At 40.9% G+C, this 23,558-nt stretch overlaps 1 protein-coding gene and 1 long non-coding RNA gene across 4 annotated transcripts in view; one reads left to right on the top strand and one right to left on the bottom strand.

The window, feature by feature from the left end:
* The window catches only part of LOC138984190 (uncharacterized), a 39,716-nt gene extending 18,726 nt beyond the window's left edge, over positions 1 to 20,990 (top strand). The window contains exons 2-3 of the long non-coding RNA XR_011461449.1: positions 1,947 to 2,068; positions 20,633 to 20,990. This is a non-coding gene — a long non-coding RNA (uncharacterized lncRNA). The remainder of the gene's footprint in view (positions 1 to 1,946; positions 2,069 to 20,632) is intronic.
* The window catches only part of CWC27 (CWC27 spliceosome associated cyclophilin), a 268,469-nt gene continuing 247,562 nt past the window's right edge, over positions 2,652 to 23,558 (bottom strand). The window contains exons 14-15 of one of the 3 annotated variants that reach the window (XM_070357521.1): positions 19,721 to 19,868; positions 12,914 to 13,052 (exon numbers count right to left, since the gene is read on the bottom strand). In XM_070357521.1, coding sequence (XP_070213622.1) covers positions 19,736 to 19,868 — 133 coding nt within the window. In that variant the 3' untranslated portion in view covers positions 12,914 to 13,052; positions 19,721 to 19,735. Of the gene's footprint in view, positions 2,672 to 7,625; positions 13,053 to 19,720; positions 19,869 to 23,558 lie in introns of those variants that run through there. The other 2 variants (XM_070357523.1, XM_005892771.3) reach the window with 2 other exon arrangements.

Here is a 23,558-nt window from a genome sequence, read left to right as displayed (position 1 = left end):
AGCAAATGACAAAGCACCCTTTGGAGGATGAGGACAGAAATCCATGTAGGAAAATAATCACACCTTGGGGATCATGAAGGGTCTGTAAGTACTACCGATTACTCACCAGTTGTAAGATCTCCCAGCATTAATCCATCTTGGCAGTGGGAAGGATGTTACCAAATGTTTACATTGCCTGCTGGCTTCTTCCAAACTCCTGGCTGGAAAAAAAAATGAGTGAATATTCACTCTGGATGATGGAATTGTTTCTTGTATAGAGTCTACCTCGAGGAGGTCCTTCAAACAAATAAACTGGGATTTGAAATTTTATTTTTTTGTTGACCACACTCCAACAAATTCTGAAGCATCTAAGTCGTATCCTGGAAGCAGTTTCCTTAAATTTAATGAGACTCATGTCAGGCCAATGACCACCAAGGTTATATTTTAGCCTTATATTTTAAATACTCTGGAAATGTCAAACTTGGCCCCATCATATTGGACGAGACAGAGGGAAAAAAAAAAAAAAACCTTGGTTCTGGAAGGTGCTGCAACATTTTTAGGTCACTGTTTACTTAACTTCCAGCACGTAAGATGATTGGAAAAAAGTGCACTTGCAGAAAAACAAAATAAAAAATATTTTTCCCTCTATTTGTAGGAGATACTTTATTGAAAAGCAGTAAGGATAATGTGGGATAGAAGACAAGAGGAGCTGCGTTCAGGTGCATGCAGGGGCTAGAAGAATTCTTTGGCTACTATGGATTTTGAAATGGCTAGCCCTTCTTCAGGTGATACTTGATGGGATTGTCAGGGGGAAAAAAAAAGCCCCGTTATTAACTAGCAAACCTCAGGAGACACTAAGTGTCTTGGATAAAGGAGAGAGAGACGTAAGTGTACCATTTTAGCATATTACTAACCCTTGTCAGCAGAGAGGAGGTTTTCTTTGAAGAGAGGCACTAAACACATTTTCACATTATACCTACAGAGAGGGTTCACCCGGGAGCCAAAGGCAGGTTGTCATCCAGGAACACAATATTCTCCCAGCTCAGCAGGTCATGAGGACCTCGTTCTTAAACCTGGGACTATTGCCAGCCTGTGGAGAGACACTTTGGCTACTCATATAGCTCACAGGCCTGGAAAGAGTGTCTTTCTTCCACATCTTACTGGGTGGCCATGAAATTGTAGGCCTGGTGAAAAACCATCTTCCTCAAAGTGCTGCAGATGGTTGGGGGCCAAAGGCAGAGGGCTGTGGTCCCGAACGGTGATGCTGAGAAGCCTCTTTAGTTATCGTAGAGTCTCAACTTCCAGGCAGATCTATTTCTTGAACAAGCCATGGGCCTCTGCAGGTGAGATAGAACATCGGATGGCCCAAGTCATAAATTACTGTCTTGTCACTAAATCGGCTAGCTTGTGCCACAGGTTTTACAGGCAGACAAGTATTTGATGAGTATTCGTGGTGGGAAAGTGAGGTGGTACAGGCTAAGTCATGTGGAACAGGCAGCACTTTTAGCTTCCACCTGTTAAATGCCTGGGCTCTGAAGGCCATTTTATCTCAGGGAGTATTTCAGACCCAGCATCTAAGATCAGAGTTAAAAAAAAAAAAAAAAAAGGGAGAGTCAGGATTAAGAGGTGGGAGGAGAGAGTTCCAAGAAGGTAGTGTTATAAACCCTGTGAAGTCAAGCCCCAACAAGGGTTCTCCTCCCAACCCCTAGTGTTGTTTGAACCAATGAAAGAGACCAGGTTTGGTTCAGGAGCAAAGGCAAGCTGTCTTCTTTGATCAGAGGATGTAGAGGCAGATAGATGCTCAGGCTCTAGAGCACATGCCGTGGGATAAAAGAGGATCATTGGAAATGAATCTTCATTTTAACCTGTATCAGAAGGCAAGGGCTTTTTATATTCTGAAAGTTCCTAAGGGTTTTCTTTTGTAATCCTAGCTTGTCCTAATTCTCTCCCATTCCCCATGGTTGCAGATGAGATTTGAAAGTGGCAGGAGAATGCGAAGTGGGAAAGAATCACTACTCAAGTCAAAACTACTTGAGTTACATATGAGACCCTTGATTGTTCCCAAAGCATCATTCAAAGCACAATAAAAGTAAGTTTGACTTTTAATTGTTACACCTTAGGTAATGAAGGGCCCCTAATAAGGTTCTCCCAGTTTATTCTTATTCCTATATCCTTGGGGAAAAGATTTCTGAGAGTGAGTTAAGCTTAAGGCAAATGAAGCCATAGTACCAGGGGAAAAAATCCACTAATATTTCTTGTAGCAGATTTAGTACAGCCAGAAAAGGATACCTAAGGGATTATATGTGGAGAACAAACACGGTAATCTTGATGTTATGATGGGGGACATTTCACTGATTAACTTTTTGAATAGTTTGCTGTCTACTAACTTTGAAGTATTTCTTACAAAAAGATGGCTGTGGGAAGGTTATATTCAAACACACCTGGATAAATCACCCATTGTTTTGGTGAACTCAACTGTTTTTTCTATCTGATAAGTTACTCAGCCTTGGAGCACTAGAAATACTTACCGAGATCATTAATTATATTTCCCATCATGTACACATTGTGTTCGGGAAGGGCTGTCATGGCCACTGCTGTGAACTGAGAACAGACAAGCTGTCCCATTTGTCTTCTGCACTTCTAGCTTGATTGCGTAGGTGTGCTTGGCTTTATGCAGTTTCTGTGAAACATTCTGCATATCATAGAACACAGTGAATTTACTTAGGCACTTATTACATAAAGGAAGGACTAAGGGATGTGAAATAATTTTAATCTACGTTTTACCATTTTAAATTTGCATTTCCAATAGATGCATTTCATTCTCTAGCTTTCTGCTTTAGGGCAGCATCTAAGTCTGATTTTCAGGAAACAGGCATCAGAAGTGTTGGGGAAGTTTGTTAAAAATCTAACAGAAAAAGCAACAGATGCTTGGGCTCCCACCCCAGATCAACAGACTTGTCATTTCAGAGGTCTGGGAAATTGATTTTAACAAGCTTCCTGACCCTTCCACCTCCCCCATGGTGATTTGGAACGCATCAATATATTTATGGTCTCACATTCTGTGTTGTTTCTCTGGTGGGGGGAGGAGGAAGGAGAGAGAGATGGGAGGGGAGAGAGGGAGAGAGAGAAATTCTCGGTTTTGCTCCAAACCATGAACAGAGAGTAACCTCTGTTGACAGGAGGGCGGAGAAGGGGACGGCAGAGGATGAGATGGTTGGATGGCATCACCGATTCAATGGACATGGGTTTGAGCAAGCTCTGGCAGATGGTGAGGGACTGGGAGGCCTGGCGTGCTGCAGTCTGTGGGGTGGCAAAGAGTTGGACACAATGACTGAACAACAACAACAAACCTCTGCTGATGGTTTCTTGCCTCCTGAAATGAACAAGGAAACAGTTGAAGAAATCCTGGGTGTTTTTGTAAAGGGCACGCGCTGGTGGGGTGGACTGATAAACCTGGGGCTGAAAACATTTGAAACTGCGAATTTTCAAAACCATGAATATTTGGAATTTTTAAAAATAAACAGGCGCACACTATCACAGTTACCATAGTTTGAATCCTAGTAATTTAGAATTTGTGACTCTTTAGAGATAAATATAAACTTGATTCTTGTCAAATAAGATACTTGCAATTTTTAAAAATCTGCAGAATATCCAAACCAAGAGTCAATGTTCCAAGGTTTCATAAATTAAGGATTTTAAAAGATATATAAATTCTTGAATTCAGCCATTAATTGTGCCTGTTAACAGGATTTTATAATGCTAACTAGGTAATATAGGTTATATTTTTTTCTCTTAATCTCATCTAATTTAGTCATACCTCTATAGATCTTAGTTTACATTATATACTGTATAAAGGCAAATTACATCAAAATATTGTCTTTTTTGGCTGAAGTTGGGTCTACCTAACAGTCTTAATCTAGCATTCTCAATCCTTGCATGAAATTGGATTTGAAAGGAAATCATTTAGGTGGCTCTAAAAGGAATAGGGAGCCTTGCATAAGAGTTGTGTTTGTGGTCTCCAACCAAGTTCCCTCTGCCTGTGGGCCCGGCTCTGGCCTCTGGGTGGAGGTGCGTGGGGGAGGTCTCTTGGGGATTCCGTCTTGGTTCACTACTGTGGCGAGGCTGACGGCAGCTGCTTTCCCAGGCCTGGAGGCTTCCAACCTTGGGGTGATGTGCAGTTTCACTCCCTTGTCTAGCCCATCATGACTTCCTGTTCTTTTTCTGTAATGTTTTTCAGATCTGCTCCTTCCTGTTTCTTTCCCCAGCCTGATTCTGGTCCAGGCTCTAATTACCTCACACACACCTGCACTCTACTCACATCCTCTTTCCTGTCTGCAACTTTTCCTCTCACCATATTTTTTTCTTCACATGGTTGTTAGAATCCTCTTCCTTAAGCATCCTTTCCATCACACGCCTCTCCCAGCAGCTCCCAGTTGCGTCAAATGCAAGCTCCAGTCCTCTCTCATTGCCCAGACCATTATCTCCTTGACAGCTGGACCCCACTCCAGCCAAACAAATGTCCTGACACGATGTCTATACAATGCTACAACATCTGGTTAATTCAGTCAACTCTGTCAGATCTTCAGTTAATCATCTGGATGTTTTGTCTACAGGACGCCAAACATCTGGATTGACTGAAGAAATCTATGCTGATAGAGTTTTTTTTTTTAAACTGAATTGACCAGATGTTTTGGCATCATGTAGACACATCACTGTCTCCTGCATTTGTCTTAATGGCTTGTCTGCATAACGTTCTCTCCACCTGCAACATGACCTGTCTCCTCAATGCCATGTTCTCCCTTCCTTCCAAATTATGGTCAGAATTCCCTCCGCCACAAAGCAGTTCTAGACTAATCCCACTAAACTACAGTCTGTGTTCATTCTAGCACTCACTTCGTTCTTACACATATAACTCTTGTCAACTGAAGTCACTGTGTTGTGTCTTTCTTCTGGGCTGTTAGCCTCCTTTGGATTGTAACCCTATAGGTATTCGAGAGGTGTACTGTAAAGCAGTCTGGTTTGTATAGCAAGAGGCATGGTAGTCTAGTGACCAACTCAGAACTCTGGGTTCAGTCTTGTTTTAAATTTCAGCAAGCTGCTTTACTTCATGTGTGACCTGGACACATTGCTTAACTTTGCTAAGCTTCAAGTCTCCTCCTCATTTGTAAAATGGAGACAACAGTAGAGCCTATCTCATAGAGTTGTTTATAAGGATTAAAAGAGTTAATACAGATAAAGTACTTAGAAGAGTGTCTGGCATAAAGGAAGCATCCATTAAATGTTAGCTGTTATCATTATATGCTTTATAAAGCTTGGTTTTTGTGTTTATCCCTTCTTTTGACTGTGACAGGTAGGTAAGGCAGCTGATACTGTTCCCATGTGAGAGCAGAAAACTGATATTAAGAGGTTATATGGTTTTTCTGTTAAATCAGTTGCATGTCTGAAGCCTTATACACATTACACGTCTGGTTTCTACACATTACCTGTTGGCCCTCGGCTCCCTCCCATCTCAGGAGTTAGAATATCGCTTTCTATAAAGAGCAGGTACTCAAGGAAGCCATGTATGTTTTCCTACAGACCACAGGTCTCTCCAAATGCTCTTTGGATCTGTGCCCACCTGTGACAAAGTGTCTTATAGTAGAATGAGAAAAGGACAATGTAGTAAGTTTTCCTAAAGTTAAATTTCTTCAAATATTAGAGCTGTTTCTGAACTGAAGTTATAACCTTCCTTCATTTTTAGTATAAAAATGTCCTAACTTTCTGAAATGATGGTAATCCAGTTCAGTTCAGTTGCTCAGTCGTGTCCGACTCCTTGCGACCCCATGAATCGCAGCACGCCAGGCCTCCCTGTCCATCACCAACTCCTGGAGTTCACCCAGACTCATGTCCATCGAGTCAGTGATGCCATTCAGCCATCTCATCCTCTGTCATCCCCTTCTCCTCCTGCCCCCAATCCCTCCCAGCATCAGAGTCTTTTCCAATGAGTCAACTCTTCGCATGAGGTGGCCAAAGTACTGGAGTTTCAAGGCTATGATGGTAATATTAAGTGATAAAATACAGATTAACACTATATAACATTGGTTGCTCAGTCATGTCCAACTCGTTGCGACCCCATGGACTGTAGCCTGCCAGGCTGCTCTGTCCATGGGCTTTTCCAGGCAAGTATACTGGAATGTGTTGCCATTTCCTTCTCCAGGGCATCTTCCCAACCCAGGGACTGAATCTGGGTCTCCCACATTGCAGGTAGATTCTTTAGTGTCTGAGCCACCAGGGAAGCCTCAATTCTATAATGGATCCTGTTGTTGTTGTTTTTTTCTTTGGAGGGAGGGTTATTCATTCAACAAATATTTTCTTTAGTGTCTGAGCCACCAGGGAAGCCTCAATTCTATAATGGATCCTGTTGTTGTTGTTTTTTTCTTTGGAGGGAGGGTTATTCATTCAACAAATATTAAGCATCTGTCTTCGCTAGGCATGGTTCTAGGCACTGGATCAATAGTAAAACTGACCAAACTCCTTGTCCTCCTGGAGGGCATTCTATGGTGGGAGATTATGATAAACAACAATTAACATCTGTAAAGCTTAATTTCTCACCTGTAAAATGGTAACGAGTTCGTACTTCCTCCATAGGGTTGTTTGTAAGAGTTAAATAAATTAATAAGGAAGAGTGCTTAGGAGTTTGTAGTGCCATTGAATATAACTACAGTGGGAGGCGTAGAGAAACTGAGCATGCGGGGTGGGGTAGGTTGCAATTTTAAAGTTGAGTAAGTCACTGTAGACCATAATGAGAAAAGGGCCATTTGAGCAGACTTGAAGGAGATGTGGGACTTGGGTGTGGAGGACAAGAGGTCAGGCGGAGGAACTGGCTAGTGCACAGCACCCGAGAGGACGGCATCTGGCTCGTCTGATGCAGAACCGCACACACGGTGTGGTCAGTCCAGTGACGAGGAGTGTACTAAGCGGGGAGTCAGAGACTGAGGGAGGGGACAGTGGTCCTCCAGAGCCTCGTAGGCCATTGTGAGGCTGTGGGTTTTACTGTGAGTGAAATGGGGAGACGCTGACGGGTTTTGAGCAGAGAAGTGTAACAATATGACTTATGTTTAAAAGGGTTCACTTGGCTGCTGTGTTGTTAATAACTTTAGGGAAACAAGGGTGGAAGCAGGGAGACTGGTTATGGTGCTGTTATAGGTGTCCATACGAACGCTGATGGTCCCTTTGACCAGGGTTGGTAACAGTGGGAAGTGGTAAAAAAATGGTGAAATTCTGGGTATATGTCAACGGTTGAGCCAACAGATTATCATAACGGACTGGATACAGGGTGTGAGATGAAGACAGGAATCCAAACTATTTGGCCTGAGCAACTAGAAAAGTCTCACTGCCAATGGGGAAGATGGGGGAAAGTGCAGGAGAAGCAGATCCAGGGCAAGAAGGGCTCGGAGGTGCAGACGGGTTCAGCGTTGGACATGTTGGCTTGATGACACATGAAATCCACAAGATGGACATTAGGAAACTTCTCTCCGAAATGGACCCACACCTCACATGCACAACTTTTCTAAATTAATTTAAAAATCACTAATTGAATTTCTTGGTTGCTTGGGAGATAGTACCCATTCTTAACTACTGTATTCATTTACACCAATAATATAATAAAAGTTTAGAGCAGAGATCACATTCCTCTTACCCTAAATAAAATATTTCCTCAAAAATTGCAAATTAAAGAACAATTTACACACATAATACAAAAAAAAAGGTAGTTCACAAATTTTAAATTTACTCATAAGCAGTGAGAACTAGCCATAGAATAGATACTACTTTAGAGTAGTCATTTATTTTCTATACATGATGCCTTTCATTTCAAATATGTTTTCAATACATGATGCCCTTTGTTTCAAATATATTCTTATTGAAGCATTTGAATAACAAAGCTCCAATTATATTAATCAGAAAACAAATGAGAAAATCAAATAAGAGTTTTCTGCTCTCAAAATTATCCTGATTATTAAAAAATACTGGAACTGCAGCAATGATTATCATTTCTGGCATCATGGAATGAGAAAATAACAATTTTCTAAAAGATTAAGAACACCTTCTTTTTGACTGGTGCTGTGAAGAAAGCCTTCAGAAGATGTTCTTACTGATCAAGTAATGTGAATTAATATCATGATCTAACCTTAAAGGAATAATCCCCAGCAGATGTGGAAGAGAGAGACCAGATTCCTGTCTGCATTTCATTTAGAAGCTGGTGTTCTGTCCAGGTAGGATTCTCCAACCTTAGCCCAAAATATCTTCCAAAAAATTTAAATGATGAATTTCTACATTATCACTTACAGAAAATAATTCAAAGAAATGTAATTACATTTCCTTCTCCCTCCCCCTTTATTCTGTGAGATTTGGACTAAATTGAGGCAAAAAGATGAGCAGAGGGAAAAATAAATGTGAGCCAAGTGACTTCAGAAAACTCTCTCAGCAGATAACCTAAAGATGCAAACTCATCATGAAAAGCATAGGGTGCAGATGTTGCTACAGTTTAGAACTTCACCAAACTGTCTGAAGTAATCACATAAAAGAGAAATACCCCTGAAGACTGTCATCTTGGAAAAAAGGTTAAAAACCTTTGTGAGTTCTTTAGGGCCAGCGCAAGAGTTACTGTAGAAGTTCTTGTTTAGCAATGAAACAGAATGGGAAAAATAACCATTTGTAGCCGAGAGCTACCTTTGGTGGCTTGAAATCAGCCACGGTGAGAGTATTTACACCACAGAAGTTGGCAAATGATGCAAATCAGGGCTTTGCTTGCCTTCTGTTTTTTACGGAGCCAGTTAAGCAGTGCACCATTGAAAACTGCCCAGGGATTAGCACAGCCCTTAGAACCTGTGACAAAGATGTTCGAGTATGGCTTTGCAAAGAAGATTTTGAGGAATAATGACTATTCTTTCCACAAGCATACTTCTTATGGGGACTTTTAATACTTGTTAAGATTGTTTTATTTCTCTAGGAATTTGGATTTCATTGAATCCTTATTAGAAAGGATTTCTTTAAAATATGGCTCCTATTTCGCCTTAATTAAAAGCTAAAAGAACGGAGATAAAATATATATGGGACAGGAAACCCTCCTGGTTTCTAGGAAGCAGAAGTGGTATCGCAGGATAAACTGTAGTCACTGGAAAGGAGTCAAAGCCATAGAGACACCAGACCTCCCTTTTTTTTTTTTTTGTGAATGACGGTGTCAAAGAATGTAACCCCTCTTAACTTCTCTACACCCCGTATATACAAATTGCTTATACAGATACAACCCTCAATGGTAACTCACTTCACACATCCATTTTCTTTCTTGTTATCACCAAGATTAAACAGCATGTTGGGGCAATATTCTGCATTTATCTAACCTTTTCACTCAGGCCACAGTGATACAACAGCACAGGTTTATGTACCTCACACGTCAGATCCTATCAAGAGACTTGGTAGTGACAGTTGATAAGGACACCATAGTTTATTGAACTTGTTCTAAAAACAACAGCAGCAAACCACTTATCTCCTCACACTTTTTTAATGACCTTGTTCTATGGTGTCCCTGTTTTTAGAGGCAGCAGACGTATTACTGACTGCGTGGCCTCGGAGCATACAGAGAGCTGCAGGCATGTGATAATGTGCATTTTGCTATTATATCATTAAGAATTCTAGAGATCTGCATTTCTTCAATTACCTATTGAGAAAGGGGAGGTCTAGAGTGAATTTTAACTTTGACCTTGCCATAAGCTGTAACCAATGTGAAAAAAATGGCTTGTCAGGAAAATGAGGAAAAAAAAATTGCTGGGAGTTGCTTTTGTCTCTGCTCTCTACAATGTCCAGCATCACCAAAGACAGTGAACAAGAAGGCTACCAGACTTCACTGTTTCAGGATAACACATCCCTAGAGGATGCATATAGAGAAAAATAAGCCCAAATAAATGTAAAACTAGAATGAACTATAAAGGCTAATTTTCTTACATATTTTCTCTTTTTTCTTTGAATTCTTTTTTTTCTTTTTTTGCAATTTGCATGGCCCAAACAGACTCTTGAGAGTCCCTTGGACTGCAAGGCGATCCAACCAGTCCATTCTAAAGGAGATCAGTCCTGGGTGTTCTTTGGAAGGACTGATGCTAAAGCTGAAACTCCTGTACTTTGGCCACCTCATGTGAAGAGTTGACTCATTGGACAAGACCCTGATGCTGGGAGGGGCTGGGGGCAGGAGGAGAAGGGGACGACAGAGGATGAGATGGCAGGATGGCATCACCGACTCGATGGACGTGAGTCTGAGTGAACTCCGGGAGTTGGTGATAGACAGGGAAGCCTGGCGTGCTGTGATTCATGGGGTCTCAAAGAGTCGGACACGACTGAGCGACTGAACTGAACTGCACTGAAACATGTTCCTGTGACATTTCCAAAGATTTTGCTATAAGCACATTTAATATCATATATAACAGTTTAACCACGTTCTTAAGCTTTTCAAAATTGCTACTGCTATTATTTGGTTAAGTTCAAAGTCAGTTTTATTATCATGGTGAAATTCTGATTAGATTCTAATCTCTGTAGAATTTCAGATCTTTCTGCTCCTTGCAGTTAAAGCAACATAAGGAGCACTCAGCCAACCTGTTTTAATTCTGTCATTCAGTTCTCTTTTTCAGCCTATAAATACTAGTCTTCCGGTTGCGCCCCAGAGACCTGAGGTTCCTTCTGTTTTGGAGACAAAACCACTGTTTTAGGTGGACACAGTCTTGGAGGAATGATAGAGAAAACCTATGGGGTACTTCAATATAAACAGATCTAGTGGTAATACTTTTCAACAGTAACCAACAGAGACTTCGTGAGCTGAGAAAAGAGCCTTTTGCTTTGTGAACCTCTGTAATACAACTGCTATTACAGTGATGAGGGAAAGACAGGGCACATTTCCAAACACTGGCTTATTTTTTGGTGACTTTGCATCTATTTCCCAGAAAACTTTTGTCATATCCCTCTCCTCTTTGAAACTTTGTCCTACTTCTGTGCAAAAAAGAAAGGGATTGTCCTTCTGTCTTCTCACCCCAGGTTCTAGATATGATCATAAAGAATAAATTATGAAATATTCCAGGCATACCAAAATGTATAGAGAAAAATATAGCGAGGATTGACTACCCAACATCTATCTATCTTAAGAAATCAAACATTACAAACCTAAGTGAATCTCCCTGTGTATTCCTTTTGCCTCCTTAGAGGTAAACACTATTTTTTTGTTTTTATACTTTTGCTACATGTGTACATCCATAAATAATATATAATCGTGAGTTGCACATTTTACATTTTTATATGGGAGGTTTCCTTTTCCTCACATTATTTTTAAGAGAAACTAATACACAGAGGTCTGGTTTATTGATCTTTACTGCTTACAAAGTATTCCGCAGCATGGATATACAATAACTTAGTCTTTGGTTGATACTTCAATGTATATTTAGTACAGTTCCCTTGAGCAGTGTGTGAGAATTTCTTTAGGGGGCAGACCTAGATTTGAAATTTTGGATCACTGGATATGAACATTTTAAACTTCACTAGATATTGCTGGTCTCAAAGACTGGATCACCAGCAGTGAAGCTGGAAGGTTGTTTAACAAGCTCTCTATGATCAAAGTTTCACATTCAGTCTAGATGGAGGCAGTGGTGGTGGGTAGTATGGCAAGAATTTGCTTTTCTAACATGGCCAGAAGTGAGGCTGCTGCTGCTACACTTGTAGTGTCTGGGACTATGTTGTAGAGAAACTGCTGTCAAGAAAGCCTGCGTGTGTGTGCCAAGTTGCTTCAGTTGTCCGACTCTGGGCAGCCCCAAGGCCTGTAGCCTGCCAGGCTCCTCTGTGGAAAACCAGGCAAGAATACTGGAGTGGGTTGCCACGCCCTCCTCCGAGGGACCTTCCCGACCCAGGGATTCTGCCCGCATCTCTCTACATCTCCTGCTTTGGCAGGCACATTCTTTATCACTTCTGCCACCTGGTAGCTTCATAAAGAAAGCCTATTGGGTTCCACTTCAAAAGAGAGAACTGATGAGACACTATCTGAAAATATGTAGCTGGTAAGGTTTTATTAGGTAACTGAGCGTTAACCTGTGGTAATAATTTTGGCATTCAGATCCTAGAAGATATTGACTAAATAGATAATATAGAGTAAATAGCATGAGCGATTGTCATAAAAGGCTAAATTCTTAATGAGTTCTGTTGCCAGGATGGGGCCTCTGTACATGCTCCTGCTGCTGCTGTGCTGAGAAGGGCAGGTGGATGGTGTCGGGCCATGGTCTGCAGCGAGCTTGGCTGGTATTACGTGGTGTGGTCGTGTCTGGACTGCATTAAGCCCCGGTACTGACCTAGAAGCGGGTGTCAGCGTTCACTTAGGGGTTCCTGAAGACTTAAGGCGATGAAGTCTTACTGACTTGGCTATTTTTAGATATTTATATGCAAAACAAACCTACCAATCTTTATATTACATAATTTAACAATTATATTTCAAAGATAGCAGAATGCCAAGGAGGTTTCCCTTAAATATTCTTCCTGTAAAACTTTTATAAAAAAAATCTTGAAAACAAAGGCTTCACAGATTTTAGGGTAAAAAGATACAAACAGGCTTGCGTGGTCTGCAAATGGTTAATATGTAAACTGGAAGGAAAGTGATTTTATTTCAGATTTAGCAATACAAAAGGTCAATTAGAAAAAAGAAAAAAACATATACCAGTAGCCAAAAGCATTTGCTTACGTCATTCCACAATTTACATAAGAAGATAATTGCTTTTCAAAACCAGACAACAGGTTCAAAAATACTTCTTTTCACACCCTTAAGTGATGCTGTTGGGAACAATGGCTATTATAAGGCCATTTATTGTGGGCACATTTCCAGCGAGTTCTGGTTATCATTGCTCTCATTTTATCTTCTTTCTTTTTTCTCTCTCATCAGCTTTTTGCTTTCTTCCCTCCTCCTCTTATTCACTGGATTCCGAGGATCATAGATTTCAAATGTGTCTGAGTCTTGCATGCTTGCATCTTTCACTTTTCTGCTTTTATCCTCAAACTGAAGTACATGCGACATCCTAAAGTGGGAGAGAGATGGTTCACTGATTTTGGCATAAGAACTGAAAGAAGTTCTACACTACACTTGTCTTGGCATAATGAACCAAAAGGCTACAAAACATCAAGATGGGTTTATTGTTTACTGGTGCTTAAACCACATGGAAACCAACTTCTCAGAAAACACTTAAATTTGAAAAACATGTCTGGAGTTTGTTTTGTTGGTTTGTATTTCTAGTAGTGAGTCTCTGTGCTTCAGACTTCACTTGAGGTTCCTTCTCTAATGGGAGGTTAAGAGTTCTACCCAGAAGTCTTCCTTCAACTAAACTCAGAGAACATTCTGTCAGCTTCCTTTAAAGAGCACACTCACTGAGCCAGGGTGAGCCAGATTGCAAAGCAAAACCCTGACAGTAAACCAGCCCTATCTGATGTGTTTTGTTTGCAGTAGTTAAACGGGTCAAGTAGGGAATGTGCTCAGAAAACTCCTGTTTAAATGGTGTTATGACTCCCTTTTCTGGGGAGTTGCTGAGTTTTAAAAAAAATTTGTACAAAAAGAAACTGAGTTTTGGGCACAGATCCATGAATTAATTTCCTCCTCTTACTGTTGATTACAACAAATCTAACCACCCTGCTTCCCTACTTTATCAAATGCTTACTGGTCTTAAGGTATCAACATGTGCTTGAATCCTAAGTGGTCATAAGTTGGCCATGCTTAGCAGCACAGAACCGTGTAAGTGATTAGCTCTGCCCCCATTAGGAGGTGTTGGGAATAAATAGGGAAGTCCCAAACCAGATTCTAGGGCAGCTGAATAAATTTGGAAAGAAAAAAGTTCAGTGTTTTGATACATAAGTGAAACTACTAAGGCTTCTTTTTCTCAGTAGATATTTAAGCAATTTGTAAAATAGGCATACCCAGCACTTTTCTTTATCACAGCAGATATGGCTAAATTGCCTAAAGGATTAACACTCCCCACATGTCAGCTGTAACTTTCAGATGAAATCCAAATATTATAGTGATTTCTTTTTCCCTCTATAAGCAGACTGGGCGATAGGTACTAGCAGAAATCCCCACACCCTTTCTTCCTGCAGTACCACAAATGCAGGGTGAAGTTTACTTGTGTTAAGAATTCCCATGGATATACTTAGATTTTTGAAGAATTCTAAAAAGATTTTGTGAGCAAAATGAAACGTTACAATATTAGTGATACTACAATTGCAAAGAATTCAGTAGGGTTGACTGTCACGAGTTGACAAGCTATGTATTAGCACCATTCACACCTCTTCTTTCCCAGAAAAGCTTATTAGAATGCAATGAGTACAAGTGATATTATTATATGGATGACCTAGAGTCTAATTTTGGAGACGGCAATGGCACCCACTCCAGCACTCTTGCCTGGAAAATCCCATGGACGGAGGAGCCTGGTGGGCTGCAGTCCATGAGGTCGCGAAGAGTCGGACACGACTGAGCGACTTCACTTTCACTTTTCACTTTCATGTATTGGAGAAGGAAGTGGCAACCCACTCCAGTGTTCTTGCCTGGAGAGTCCCAGGGACAGAGGAGCTTTGTAGGAGGCCGTCTATGGGGTCACACAGAGTTGGACACGACTGAAGCGACTTAGCAGCAGCAGCAGCAGAGTCTAATTTACTAACTGAAGTAAAGCACATTTGCATTTCTGTACTTTATTATTAATATATTATTTGCATTAGATTTCATAACAGTGTCACACATGAGAACTGCTGGTTTTTTATACTTGCATGGCTTTAACCTTGGAAACAGCCTTATTTAGAAAGTGCATTATAGGATTATTGCTTATTAGATGGAATCCTCCGAGTATGATTTTCTTATGCTTTCAATGTTCTACACTCTTTAAGTATTAGCATCTGAGAATAAAACAATCCTCAACTAGCAAAAGGCAATTAGCCATGGTAGCAAGGGACCATTAGAACCAGACTGAATCGATCAAACAGGATTTAATCAATTAATGATGGCCTGCGCAGGCCAAAATGATCAGTGGTAACTCATTTCAGTAAATATACCTCTGGAAAGCCAAAAAATCAGTGACAGCCTCATGCTTTTGAAAGTTGGCCAGTCAGTGGCAGAACCACACCAGTGAACATGCTTCAGAAAGCCCGCCAATTAGTTACCAGTGGTCTCTCCTTAATAGTGGTGCTTCGGAGGTTGTGATCAACCCTGAGACCATCCCCAACCCCAAAACTCTGCATAAGGTTTGCAACCTCCTTTGCTCAGAGACTGTGCCTAAAAGCAAGCTCGCTCTTTAATATGCTTTTTTTCCCCAGATGCTGAGAGGTGGTCTTTCTCTTTTTCTTTGATGCTCCTTACAATCTATGCAGCATTCCCTACAGAGTGTGCTCTTCAGAAACTGTGAGTGAGACCACTGCTGAGGACTAGGGTTAGAAGTGTGGCCAGACTGTCCTGTTACAGGTCCTTGTCACAGGCTGTGGGGAACCCAGACCCTAACACTATACTTAGGTAAGTGCGCAGCAGCTTTCCAAATGACTTGTGCTGAGGCTAAGCCCAAACCAGAAAATAGCTAGAATCATATTCCCTTTAAAACAATTTTATTCGATACTCCTATATTAATATAAGAATACAAACCCCACTATCCTAGTTAACTTAATACCTTTCTATATATACATTCTTCTATTTTAAAAATTAGTCCTTTCTCTGTCCCAAAAGACAGATTTTTTTTTTTTTGTATTATGTACTTCTAGTAGGGGTTGTCCATGTTTCAAAAATGACTTTATCAGAATTTGTCAAGTAAAACCATTACAAGGCACCCTCCTTTCTATGTCATGAGAGAATCTTACAACTACTGAATTTAGTTGGCTTTGGTGTTAAGAAATAAAATCTAGACATGTGAATAATACCACAAGAGTCCACAAAAAGAAACAGATTTTCCTACAAATCTGAAAAAACAGAAAGCTGTAAATTAAAGTAGCTGTCATTTTCAACTGTTTGTTTCATACACGACTGCACTAAACAAGTCCAACATTTTGATTAATAACAAACCTAAACCCAGAGGAAAGAAGGGGCTATCAGCTTACAAACTACTTCAGCTTTAATATTACACTATTTAGCATGGCTGGTTACTCAGCAATAATATTTAATCTTTAATTGAAATAAAAACATAATCAAAATGCTTCTCCCATTTATCTTTCAACATGCTTTGGTCACTTCATTTTAAAAAGCAAAACAAAACAATTATTATGATTTTCAGCATAATAAACTCCTGACCTGTGTGCCTTCATAAATCACAGACTGCATGAATTGAAAGCATGCCCACATTTTACAGTCTCCTATGAGAATACACACGCAGACTTATTATACAGACTTAATTCAAGTACATAAGGTCTGGTAGTTTATAGCCCTGTATGTACTAATAACTCAATACTATCCACTCTGTGGCTGCTCATAGAATTGGCCAACAAGAGCAGTGAAGTTTTTGGAATTACACACATCATTTACATATGAAAATTTTAGAGCTTGTTCAGCTGAAGGCAAAGACAAATATTTAGTTCTCATTAATTAAAAATTTTACATAAGATCAGATTCTCAAGGAAGAACATTGATTTTAGTGTTATGGAAATGTGGAGGCTTTCCATTTCTACAGAGGCTGCGTCTGACAGGTGTACGGTCAGGCCCTTCCAGATGGTGGTTCTCTTGCTTTCGATACAGTCCCTGCTTTACCACACGACCCATCTTCCCGCTCAGCCCCAGAGCCTCAACAGTAACCACAGCATGTGTGCCCCCGTCCCAGGTAGTGACTACTCTAGTGCTGAGAGCAGAACCACTCCACCAAGCGAGGCTATCAAAGGGGAGCGTCTTGCCCCCTTGGCGACTGTTACCTGAGGGGCTGGCAGAGACTTGCTCCTCTGCTGGTTCTCCTATTAATTGGTGAGCCAGTCTGACATCAATTTCCCCCATAAATGGTAACCTCCTTCTCCGCCTTGGTAGCTAAGACTCTGCTGCCTCCTGCCTGCCATCTGCCTGTGGGGTAGGGTGTCGCTCCACGACCTTGTGCTTGACTGGTAAGATTCCCTATACAGTACATCTTGGGTGACTTTGTCACTGTTTCCGGGTTCTTTGGTCTCACAGGTGGGCAGCTAAAAAGCTCACAGGCCAGTGGGGTGCAGCCCACAAACAGGTAAGTTTATTTTTCTTTTTTGTATGAGACTGTGTGGAATTATAAACATAAGTAAGCAAGTGATTCTTCAAAAGGGACCTGGACCCTGACCAAACTGACATCTGTTTTTAAAACCTCTTATATAATTGTGAACTAGATTAAGATGTGACAGCAGTTCATATTCATTGGGAAAACAAGAGAGGTCCTTATTCCCAGACATAGAGTAAGTAGTATTACAATACAGAATTCCAATATTCATAACTCATTTCTGACTGAAATGCATTTATGTTTAATATAATGTAAACAGCTATCTTTTTCATCAGCAAGTCTATAAACCACTCTTTCCCATTACCAAGTCTCCCTAACATAGGAAATTACCAGCCTACCCTGAGATTGTTGTAGGTGTCTGTACTATTTCTCCTTTTTATAAGCTCCCAAGGTTCTAAAATAATCTTTCTTATGTTGTTTAGTCACTAAGTCATGTCCACCTTTTTTGTGGCCCCATGGACTATATAGCCTGCCAGGCTCCTCTGTCCATGGGATTTCCCAGGCAAGAATACTGGAGTGGGTTGCCATTTCCTTCTCCAGGGGGTCTTCCCAATCTAGGGATCCAACCCATGTCTCCTGCATTGCAGGCAGATTCTTTACTGTTGAACCACCAGTGAAGCCCTAATCTTTCTTATACATTTTCTTTATAGCATATCCTTTGACCAGAAACTATCAGCTATTGGATTCCACTGAAATACCTTAGCCTGACCTTAAAACCCTTTGACAATGACCTTAAAACCCTTCCTATCTCACCAACTTTATTTTGTTTCTTTCATCAACTTTCCCCATTTCGTAACTGCCCACTCACTGGAGTTTGAATATCAGTTATTTCAGACAGTGTCTTTTCACAGCTAACTTCTCTCTCTGTGCTGGGAATCAAAGCCTTCAGATCCTCTGTACTGGCTAGGCCCTCTGGCTGGAACTGGCTGGTTTGCTAAACTAACACTTAACCTCCTTTCATGTTTTTTATTTCTATGATAAACTTCTAAATGTCTAACAGGTTCTATAGAAAGTCTGGGGCTTCGCACAGGCCCACCTTTTCATGACCTCTCATAGCTCAGCTCACATTGATGGCTGCTTTTCCACTGCTCTCAGATCAGTGATGGCTCGTTTTTTTCCATGCAGACTGTGGTGGGAGCGTGTCTCACGTTCTTTCCCATTTCCTATGGTACGGTACCTAATGTAGGTACCTGTAGAACTAGACAGGATTTCTTTTAAAACAGTGTTCCTCAAAGTCTAATCCCAGAGTTCTGCAACAAACATAGGTTGTACATTACAATCACTTGGGTAGTTTTAAAATTATCAATGCCAGGCCTCAGCATCCCAGGACGAGGCCTCAGCCTCAGTAATCTAAAATTTTTTTTCCTGGTGATTTAAAAATACAGCCGAAGTTAAGACCACAGCATTAAGGTTAAGAACCTTTACATGTTCAGACTGACTGAGTTCATCAGCCATTTGTTCTGGTCCCTTCAGAGAACATTAAGAACAGCTGGTTCCTGATGACAAACTACTCACATACTTAAAGAATCTTAAGTGACTTCTGAGCCTATTTTAACTGAATAATCTCAAGTGTATCATCCATTTCTTAAATATAGTCTGAGGGAAAGGCAAGGAGCTACACTGAATTATTCATTCAACAAACACTGGAGCCTTTTTATGTGTGAGACCTAGTGTCAGACACTAGGGAAATAAAGCCGAACATGACCCAGGCTCTGCTGTCCTGAAGTGAGCAGCCTGTTAGGGGAGATGAACATACTGGCACCAGAACAAATGTACGTTTTAGAACTGTTTGCAGAGTGTGAGGCACCAGTAAGAAGAACATCCTCTTACATAGCGGTCTATGAAGAGCTTTCATGTGTCTGGTATTATCTTCACAATAACTATATGGGGTAGGTGGGAAATGTGTTATTCACTCAATTTAACAGGCAACCTGAGAGATCTGTGGTCAAGAAACTTGTAGCTGATAAGTAGTTGACAGGATGCTTGATTGAATGTCTTTAGAGGTAACAACCGTTCATCTTGTGAAGAAGTATTTAACTTGAGGAATAAATCAAAAGTTAATTCAGTGCTAAATCTAGTGAACAGGAAAAAAAAAACCTCAGATCAAGTAGTGCTTATTTCAGAATACAACACTTTTAAAAAAGGCAGCTATGCAGGATAGAGGGGAGGGCTGGGCTCCGCGGCGGGTCCTGAGCAGCCAGGACGACAGGAGCAGGGCCTGACCGCGCAGGTCCTCGATGCCTCTACGCTTAGTTTCAACACCAGGCTGAAGTGGTTTGCCGTATGCTTCGTCAGTGGCATCTTCTTCTCCATCCTTGGAACTGGATTGCTGTGGCTCCCTGGAGGCATAAAGCTTTTTGCAGTGTTTTATACTTTTGGAAATACTGCTGCATTAGCCAGTACATGCTTTTAATGGGACCCGTGAAACAACTGAAGAAAATGTTTGAATCAGCGAGACTGCTTGCAACAGTTATCATGCTTTTGCGTTTCGTGCTCACCCTGCACGCTGCTCTTCAGTGGCACAAGAAGGGGCTGGCCGTATTACTTTGCATTTTGCAGTTCCTGTCGATGACCTGGTATATGTCGTACATCTCATGTACAAGGGATGCAGTAATTAAGTGCTCTTCTTCTCTCCTGAGCTGAAAGCTGTTTGAAAAGAAGGAAACTGTTTAAAAAGACCTTTTGAAAGCTCATGTTCTGTTTTTGGTGCGGTGTCCTTTTCCTGATACAGTGATCACTCCAGAAAAACTGCACTGACCATCTAAGACCATTTTGTATACTGATAAAACTACGTACCCATTAAACTGTTAAATGCTTGTGACAGTAAATTCATTATGTGCCATTAATATGCTCTGTCAGAGACGAGGAGATTTTAATCATTGCCAAGTGTAAATGATTTTTAGCCAGTTTTAAAATCTTTTTTCTAAACAGCATTTGAGATGTGAATATTTAAGGATAAACCTACGCTGCAAGATATATTCAGCTTTTTTGGTGGTTTTTAAGGGTCTACATTTTGAAAATATCTTTTTAACATAAAAACTTTAAATGTGAAAGCTTTTACTTTAAGCTAAACCGCTTTATTGTATGTAATAAAAATAATATATAAATCTTCATAATTTTGAAATAAACCCACACTTGGAAAAAATAAAAAAAAGAAAAAAGAAAAGGCAGCTATGAAGAGCCAAGAACGATAATATGTGCAGCTCCCAGGCTGGCCTTTAATGCCATTAGAAAAGAGGTTCCCAAAATGTCTTGGGCCATATGAGAGCCTCTTTGGGAAAAGGGACTTCTCTGTGAGGTGAACATTTGCTTTTTTTTTTTTAAGGGGGCAGTTAATTTTCACTGGAAGTTTTTATGCCTTTATTGCCTTTTCTCACTCTTCTCTGAAATTAGTCCCAATTTCTCCATAGTCCTCCTAAAATGAGGACCTCCATTGGGCTGGAGGTCCAAGAGGAGCAAGAGCCACAGGCCCCGGCTGACCCTGAGAGAGTGGATGTCTGCAGTGCCACAGGCCCCGGCTGACCCTGAGACAGTGGGTGTCTGCAGTGCCACAGGCCCCGGCTGACCCTGAGAGAGTGGGTGTCTGCAGTGCCACAGGCCCCGGCTGACCCTGAGAGAGTGGGTGTCTGCAGTGCCACAGGCCCCGGCTGACCCTGAGAGAGTGGATGTCTGCAGTGCCACAGGCCCCGGCTGACCCTGAGACAGTGGATGTCTGCAGTGCCACAGGCCCCGGCTGACCCTGAGAGAGTGGGTGTCTGCAGTGCCACAGGCCCCGCTGACCCTGAGACAGTGGATGTCTGCAGTGCCACAGGCCCCGCTGACCCTGAGACAGTGGATGTCTGCAGTGCCACAGGCCCCGGCTGACCCTGAGACAGTGGATGTCTGCAGTGCCACAGGCCCCGGCTGACCCTGAGAGAGTGGATGTCTGCAGTGCCACAGGCCCTGGCTGACCCTGTAGGGCGGACGTCTGGCAGTCTCCTCTCAGCCATCCAAATTACTAAGGAGTGCCCTGTGGTTGATGATATCCAGGAGGTCTTTTCTATTATATACATATTTTTCAAAAATCAGATTTAATCACGAAAACTGCCCTGTTCCCACTGTCTAAGCAATAAAACCCAAATTTCTTACGTAGCCTCGATGACCCAGCTTTTGTTCCTCTCTAAGCTACTATGTCATCTTCACATCTTATGCTCCAGACATCCCGAATTACTTGCTGTTCCTCTGTAGAACCTGCTCTCCTGCCTCCTTGCCACCTCTGTATGGTGATATACTTCTCTCCCTGCTTCAACTGAGGTATCATCCCTCTGAGAACCAGTCCATGATTCCTCTCCTGCTCTTTTTCAGGAGGGTTAAGGTCCTCTTCCGAACCTATCTTTAGTTCAGCCTCCCTCACTAGACTGAAGATAGCTCTGTTTTATTGACTTCTGTACCAGCACAGTCACCAAGGCTTCACAAGAAGGATGCCCTCAATAAATGCTAAATAAACACGTTTCTGGATAGCCAGTAACCCAAAAACCTGGCTTTATTCACCTTTCTCCTTGAGTATTAAAAGGTAATTCCAAATTTTTTAGCAGTTACAGTTGACCCTTGAACAGCATAGGTTTGAAATGCACAGTCCACTTATATGCAGATTTTTTGCAGATACTTTAGCACTATCTGATCTGTAGTTGGCTGATTGTGCAGATATGGAGCCACTTATTTAGAGGAACCAGGTATGTGGAGGGGCAACTATAAATTATAAGTGGATTTTCAACTGCACGAAGGGTGGGTGCCTTAAACCTCCACATTGCTCAAGTGTTAACTGAATGTTTGTAAGCCTTTCACTTTTCCAGATTAAGTAACAGTTTCAGAAGGATAGGTATTAACTCTTCTTTAAATGTTTGATGGAATTCACCTGTGAAGCCATCGGGTCCTGGACTTTTATTGGGAGGATGGAATTCACCTGTGAAGCCATCTGGTCCTGGACTTTTATTGGGAGTTTTAAAACCACAGACTCAATTTCAGTGCCTGTAATTTGGTCTGTTCATATTCTATCTCTTCCTGGTTTAATCTTGGGAGATTGTACCTTTCTAAGAATTTGCCCATTTCTTCTAGATTGTCTATTTTATTTGCATATAGTTGGTTGTAGCAGTCATTTATGGTCCTTTGTACTACTTTGGTGGCAGTTATAACTTTTTTTCATTTCTAGTTTTGTTCATATGGTCCCTCTCCCTTTTTTTCTTGATGAGTCCGCTAAAGGTTTATCAATTTTATCTTTTCAAAGAACTGGTTTTTAGTTTTGTAAATCCTTTCTATTTTTTTAAGTTTCTACTTATTTCTGCTCTGATCTTTATGATTTATTTCCTTCTACTAACTTTGGGTCTCATTTGTTCTTTTTCTCCTTGCTTTAGGTGTGAGTTTAGGCTGGTTGTTTGGGATTTTTCTTTGGTTTCTAAGGTAAGTTTGTGTTGCTATAAACTTCACTCTTACAACTGCTTTTGCTGCATCCCATAGGTTTTGGATCATCATGTTTCCATTTTCGTTTGTCTCCAGGTATTTTTTGATTTCCTCTTTGATTTCTTCAATGCTCCATTGGTTGTTTAATAGGATATTGCTTAGCTTCCACATTTGCATTTTTTTGCAGTTATTTCCTTATATAGTCAATTTTTAATCTCATAGCATTGTAGTTGGAAAAGCTGCTTTATGATTTCAAGTTTCTTAAATTTTGACAATTTCCAGGGATACTGGTTGGATGTTTTGTAGGATGCCCCATCACTGAAATTTGCCTGATTCGTCTCATGAGAAGACTGGGCTTTGAGTTACTGGGATAAAGACCAAGTAAAGTGCAGTTATCATTACATCGTATCAAGGGTACATACTATCAACATGATTTACAATGCTGATGCTGACCATGACCACATGGCTGAGGTAGTACTTGTCAATGTCCCCACTGGAATCTTTCTTATTTTCCTGCTTTCCATGTTGAGTTCTTTGGAAGCAAGTTCACTATATGCAGTCCACACCAAGGAGTGAAGAGTTATACTCACCTACTCTTTTTATTAAAATTTTTGTTTTCTAACTTGTTATTTCAGAAAAACAGTTGATTTTTGTGTATTTATTTTATATCTGGTAATAATACTGATTGCTTAGGACTGCTGGTAGATAGCTTTGGATTTTCTTAGATCTGCAAGTAACTTGTTTTCCTCCATTTCGTTTTATAGATAAGCAACTGAAGAAAAGCTATTGAGATTATTTACCAACTGAAGCCTGATTTCCAGTTCATGCCTAGAAATCTGTCTCATTATGTCCAATACTTTTACAGGTACTTTTGCTTCTATAAAAAAAATAAGGACTCAA

Source organism: Bos mutus, chromosome 20, assembly GCF_027580195.1.
Source record: "Bos mutus isolate GX-2022 chromosome 20, NWIPB_WYAK_1.1, whole genome shotgun sequence".
Lineage (NCBI taxonomy): Eukaryota > Metazoa > Chordata > Mammalia > Artiodactyla > Bovidae > Bos > Bos mutus.
This window is presented reverse-complemented; position numbering and strand designations above follow the sequence as displayed.